Source organism: Leptosomus discolor, chromosome 8 (genome assembly GCF_034619465.1).
Source record: "Leptosomus discolor isolate bLepDis1 chromosome 8, bLepDis1.hap2, whole genome shotgun sequence".
In the NCBI taxonomy this organism is placed as follows: Eukaryota; Metazoa; Chordata; class Aves; order Leptosomiformes; family Leptosomidae; genus Leptosomus; species Leptosomus discolor.
The window spans coordinates 39632499-39638498 of NC_141398.1; the positions used below are offsets into that span (position 1 = coordinate 39632499).

A 6000-nucleotide genomic window follows, 5' to 3' on the forward strand; every position below is an offset into this window, starting at 1 on the left:
GTTGGCGTGATGGCCGGTGCTGCACCGCATGAGCTGGTGCTGGAGCTGTTGCCATCCTCGCAGCCATGGTGGGTGGTGTCCTCAGCTCCACACTTTGCACCCTGTGGCCATGCTCGAGTTGCCCGCCATGCTGGGGAGCCACTGGCACCCTGGGGCTCTGGGATGTGTGTGGCTGGGCCTGGGGAGCTGGACCCCACCCTGATCTGGGGTGAGATGCAGGGCTGGAAGAGGCAGCCGTGATCTGCCGGGTCCTTGCTGCCTGTCCTGCTGTGCTGGCAGAGCCAGGGTGGTGCGGCAGCCTGCGTCGGTGGTCACAGCAGCCTCTGGCTCGGCCAGATCCTGTCCCTGGTTGACGGGAAGGCAGCTGGAGGACCAGGGGCAGCAGGAGGGACTTGTCTGACACCATCTTCCCCCTCCTCAGAACATGCTGCGGCGCCAGGAGGAGCTGGAGAACGGCACGGCCTGGTCCATCTCCTCCGAGTCCTCGGACGACTCCTCCAGCCCCCAGCTGTCCGGCAGCGCCCGTCATGCTACACACAAGCCCATCGTGCAGCCCGAGGTGCAGACCTCCGCCCCCGCCATCGAGATCTCCTTCTCCCAGCAGCCGGAGGAGGCCGGAGCCGGGCCTGGGGCTAGTGGTGTCGGCGTCCCCCCTGCCAGAAGCCAGCCAGAGGATCCAAGCAGCCATAAGAAGGAAGCAGTGGCTAACGGGCATGTGCCCTACTCCCGGACTCTAAGCCATATCAGTGAGGCCAGCGTGGATGCCACGATGGAGGCCAAGGCTGTGGAATGCCCCTGGGAGACTGCGCCCAACCAAGGGGACATGGGGGTGGGTGAGAAGGACATGGACCCCCTCCCCAGCACCTCGGTGGCAGCCACTGCGGCAGGGCAGGACAGAGGTGCCGAGGCAAAGCCCCACGCCGCTGCGGTTTGGAGCACCACCTGTGAGGTGGAGGATGATGGGGCCGAGCCGGGGCAGAGCCAGGTGCTGGCACGGGGCAGCTGTGGCACCGGGGTCCTCGCGGCACTGGCACAAGCCTCTGTGGAGGAGAGACCCATCCCAGCCCCAGCACTGCCTGCCGGTGTTCCCGAGGTGCCACGGGGGAAGGTGGTGGATTCAGGTCTGGAGGAGGCCATTGGACTCCTGGGCTCGGCCTTGGATGACTATCGGGGGCAGTTCCCAGAGCTGCAGCCCCTTGAACGAGAGCTCAAGCGCCTGGAGGAGATGCTGCTGGTGAGGGGCTCCCAGAAATGCCCAGGGGCGAGGGGGGAGGGGGCCGTCCCAGCTGGTAGTGTCCAGGGATGATGGGGACAATGGGGATGGGGCCATCCCTGATGGCAGTGCCCAAGGACAATGGGGATGGGGCCAGCCTAGCTAGCAGTGCCCAGGGATGATGGGCACAGAGCCATCCCTGATGGTAGTGCCCAGGGATGAGGGTGGCAGGGCCATCCCTGATGGCAGTGCCCAGGGACAGAGGTTGCAGGGCTGTCTTGGCTAGCAAGCCAGGATCTGACACCACCATGCCTTCCTCTGCAGCAGAAGCAGGGCATCTTCCTCAGCCGAGCCTCCAGCATCAGCCTGACGGTGGAGCATGCACTGGAGAGCTTCAGCTTCCTCAACACGTCTGACATGGAGGACTCAGAGGGCTCCGAGGAGGAACCTCTCCAAGATGAGAGGTGCACAGCAGGGCTCGTGGGATGGGGCGCACGGCAGGATGTGGCCCTGGAGCAGTTGGGATGGGGGATGCCCAGCTCTGCCAGGTGGCCCAAGCCCATTTAGACCAGCCCATCACAGCTCAGGGCAGGTCCAGGTTGAGAAGCAGCAGGATCTGGCCCTTATGGTGGCAGAATGCCACCCTGCATCACTCCATGTGGGCTGGGCTGGGAGGCAGCCCCCATGCCCTGTGCCCCTAGCACCTGCTCCTTCACCCAGCCCTGAGGCCATAATATTGTAGGTCCTACACAATCTCAGTGTTGCCCTGTGGGTGGGGAAGGGCCGGGTCCAGGTTTCCTACGCTGACCTACTGCCTCGGTCCCTCCCTGGCTTGCAGAAGGGCTGGCAGACCCCAGCGTGGCAGCAGGGCCCCCAGCGCTGGTGAGACGGGGGCTGATGACACCGGCATGTGCAGTGGCTCTGAGGCCAGCACCAACCCCATGAGCACTGGCAATGAGTTCCTGGATAAGGCCCTGGTGCTTCACCTCAACAACTGCAACCGCCTGCTGCTGGTGAGGACAGGGCCTGGGGCACGGTGGCAGGAGACATCCTGGGGAGGGAAGCACTGGCGTCCTGCCTCGAGGGGTGCCGTGCTGCAGCATGGAGGCTGTGGTGTGGGCGGTGAGCTCTGTCCCTGAGGTGCCCAGTTTGGCTGTGCCTTGCAGAAGCTGGGCACCTTCGGTCCCCTGCGGTGCCAGGAGATGTACGCCCTGGACAGGCTGATGCGGGAGGCACAGGTGCTGGAGATTGTGTGCCAGCTGACAGAGGAGCGAGCGGGAGCAGCCAGCTCTGCCGCCGAAGGTAACTACACATGGCTGAGGGGACCGTCCATGCTGCCTTGGGGGTTGCGCAGGGCCCAGTCTCCCCTCTTGGGCATGGCTGGGCAGCGAGGGGCCATGCCAGCCAGAGGGCAGGAGACACCTGCCGGCTGCCGTGGCCCAGGGAGGCTTTGACAGCGCCTGTCCCTGCAGTGGTGCAGTTCTCGACACGGAAGGAGGGGGTGCTGCCCCTTTGGGACCGCTGCATGGAGCTGCCCAACGTCTACACCTGCCCCGTGGAGCGGTTCCTGCAGGTGCTCAGTGCCCAGTATGTGGCACCCATCAGCGAGCGGCACCCTGGCTTGGCTGATGCTGGTGAGTGGGCACCCAGGGGTGTTTGGGGAGGGAGTTGCCAGCCCCACTCAATGATCATGAGTGGGGGCCTATGGGTGCCAGGAGCACAGCATAGGTGTGGCCATAGCTGCTGCACACCCTGACCCCGGCCCTTTCCCGTAGTGTGTGTGAAACTGGTGGAGGACGTGCTGAATCGGCGGCTGCCCCGAAGGCCTGGCAGCACCCAGAGTGAGCAGATCACCGTCTTCCAGTACTGGAGTCACTTTGAGTCACTCGGCGCCCTGGTGCTCGACAATTACATGATGGAGCTGGCGGAGGAAGGTGGGTGCCGTCCCATCCTCAGAGCATCACGGTAGGGGATCACGCTGCAGCACCGCCATGACCACCCTGGGGCATCACCCAGAAGCCCTGCCATCCTTGGGGTGGGCAAGCAGGTCTGATACGGTGCACAGCCTGTTCCCACACTGCCTTCCTGAGCACGCTGGGTCCTTGCCATAGGTCCCCGGCATCTTGGCTTGGGCACCCCAGCAACCCCATGCATGGGGCCACCTCTGCCCGGAGCAGGCGCAGGGTGCCTGGGGCTGGGTTCCCTGCGGTGGCAGGGGCATGCGGGCAGTGCCACCAGGCTTCCCACGCCTTGGCTCAGCTGGTGGTTCCCTGCAGCGCTGCTGGCACAGAACCTCGACTCGGACGACCAGGACGTGGTGCTACGTGCCCTGAAGCGTGTGCCCGAGGGCCGCTTGAAGAAGGACGGACTGAAGGCACTGAGCCTGCTCCTTGTGGAGGGCAACAGCAAGGTGGTGAGCGCTGTGTCGGCCCAGCTCCGCAGCCTGGCGGAAAACCCTCGCTTCCGCCAACGGGTACGTGCCAGGCAAGCCAGTTATGAGGTGGGCTGACCCCCAGCTCTGCCGTTGGAGGTGGCACTGACCCCACACATCTCCCCCCCAGGCTCTTGTGTGCTACCTAGAGCAGCTGGAGGATGAGGAGGTGCAGACACGTGTGGCAGGGTGTGCGGCGCTGGGCTGCCTGAAGGTGAGAGGGACGTGGGGAGGAGGTGGCAATGCAGTATCTTCCAGAGGAAGAGGAATCACATGTAGCTGGCAAGTCCGCACACACCTGCACAGCCTCCTGCTCTTGGGAGAGGAGCCGGGGGTGCCCCAAATGTGCCAAAGAACCAGGAAGAGAAATGGGGAGGGAAGGGACACGGACAAGGAATCATCGAATGGTTTGGGTTGGAAGGGACCTTAAAGACCACCTAGTTCCATCCCCCTGCCATGGGCAGGGACACCTTCCACTAGATCAGGTTGCTCAAAGCCCCCCATCCAGCCTAGCCTTGAACACTGCCAGGGAGGGGGCAGCAACAGCTTCTCTGAGCAACCTGTGCCAGTGTCTCACCATCCTCACAGTGAAGAACTTCCTAATCTAATGTCTAATCTAATTCTCCCCTCTTTCAGTTTCATCCTATAACTACAGCCCCTGATCAAGAGTCCCTCCCCACCTTTCCTGTAGGCCCCCTTTAAGCACTGGAAAGCCACTATAAGGTCTCCCCAGAGCCTTCTCCTCCAAGCTGAACAGCCCCAGCTCTCTCAGCCTGTGCTCATAGGGGAGGTGCTCCAGCCCGCTGATCATCTTTGCTGAAGCAGGTCCATGTCTGTCTTATGCTGGGGGCCCCAGAGCTGGATGCAGCACTGCAGGTGGGGTCTCACCAGAGCAGAGTAGAGGAGGAGAATCCCCTCCCTTGACCTGCTGGCCACACTTTTGATGCAGCCCAGGATGCAATTGGCTTTCTGGGCTGCAAGCACCCATTGCTGGCTCATATTCAGTTTTTCATCCACCGACACCCAAGAACTTTGCTGCAGCATGGGGCTGCAGCACCCTGTGTTGCCTTCCTCTCCGGGCTCTGTCCCCACTGCCAGCCATACTCAGCCCCTTGTCCCTTCTCCTGCAGGCCAAAGAGAGCATCGAGCAGCTGATTTACCTGTGCCAAACTGACAAGGAGCCTGTGCGGGAGGCAGCCAAGCAGAGCCTGATGCTGTGCGGTGAGTGTTCTGCTGCTCCTTTCCACTCCCTCCCCACCAACAGCATCCCGAGCAGCATCTCCTGGTGCCAGCAGTGCCTGTGGGAGAAGGGAGTCCCAGGCTGGTACCTGCCTACCCTGCGCTCTGGCTCATCATGCCCTACGGTCTGCCAGGCAAAAGCAAGTTGGCAGTGGGCAGCAAGGGCCAGGCATCCTGTGTCCACAGAATACTAAGCCTCGTTGTTATTTATTATTTGCTAGATGGCACTGAGAGAACTATCTGAGTGTGTTTCTAGGCCTCCAGATCGTGGCAGCTGCTGCACAGGTTGGGACACGTGAGCCATCCTCATCCCCCTGTCCCTGCTCCTGCCGCTTTGCTCACGAATGTCTCCGTCTTAGAGCCTGTCAGCCATGTCATGTTTTGGAGTCTGTGTGTCTTGGTTGTTCATAGAGCCCATCCCCGTGGCACCCCCGCACATGTGTAGACACCTTGTGTCCCACGTCACAGCAGATTGTCCATGTCACCACCTTTTTGCTGGGGATGGCTGCTGCGGGCAGATTTGCTTGCGGGGGTGCTGGGTGAAGATCTCAGAGCCAGCTTGTAGTGTGGATGTGTGTATCCCTGTGTGTGCCCAGCGGTCCTGGGGAAGCCGACGGGATCCCCATGCCAGTGCATGCAGATGTGCACAGCTGTTTGAGACGCTGGAGCTGGCACAGCCCTGAGCCCTGGCCCCTTTGCCCCAGGCCAGTGCTCCTGCAGTCCAGGTATGGGTGATCCCTGCCTCTTGTGGACATGGGTACAGCAGGCATGAAGAACAGGATTTGCAATATCTGAATCAGGAGCTCTTGGCGACCTTTTGAGCCAGATCCTGGCTGGGACCTGCCCAAGAGTGTGCTAAGGAGGACAAGAGAAGGCTCCACTTTGGCGGTAGCATGCTGGCTCAGCTCTGCCAGGGGTTAGCCATGTCTCCCTGGAAAGGCCGGAGAAGGTGGCTGAGGATGGGCAGGGAACAGAGCTTCTGCAGCTCGGTTCACTGACCATGGTGTTTACTTGCAGGGCAAGATGGTAAATCAGCTCACCGGCGGCTGGAGGAGACCCTGGACAGCCTCCCAAGGATCTTCGCACCAGCCAGCATGGCCAGTACAGCTTTCTGAGA

The 6000-nt window shown here is 62.1% G+C and overlaps 1 protein-coding gene across 3 annotated transcripts in view; it reads left to right on the top strand.

Moving 5' to 3' along the window:
• The window catches only part of RIPOR1 (RHO family interacting cell polarization regulator 1), a 31454-nt gene extending 25454 nt beyond the window's left edge, over window positions 1–6000 (top strand). For 2 of the 3 annotated variants that reach the window (XM_086468959.1, XM_086468960.1), the window contains exons 14-23: window positions 422–1234; window positions 1538–1677; window positions 2052–2226; window positions 2380–2515; window positions 2686–2847; window positions 2989–3147; window positions 3490–3686; window positions 3775–3858; window positions 4775–4865; window positions 5901–6000. In XM_086468959.1, coding sequence (XP_086325085.1) covers window positions 422–1234; window positions 1538–1677; window positions 2052–2226; window positions 2380–2515; window positions 2686–2847; window positions 2989–3147; window positions 3490–3686; window positions 3775–3858; window positions 4775–4865; window positions 5901–5998 — 2055 coding nt within the window. In that variant the 3' untranslated portion in view covers window positions 5999–6000. Of the gene's footprint in view, window positions 1–421; window positions 1262–1537; window positions 1678–2051; window positions 2227–2379; window positions 2516–2685; window positions 2848–2988; window positions 3148–3489; window positions 3687–3774; window positions 3859–4774; window positions 4866–5900 lie in introns of all 3 variants that reach the window. The other variant, XM_086468961.1, reaches the window with a different exon arrangement.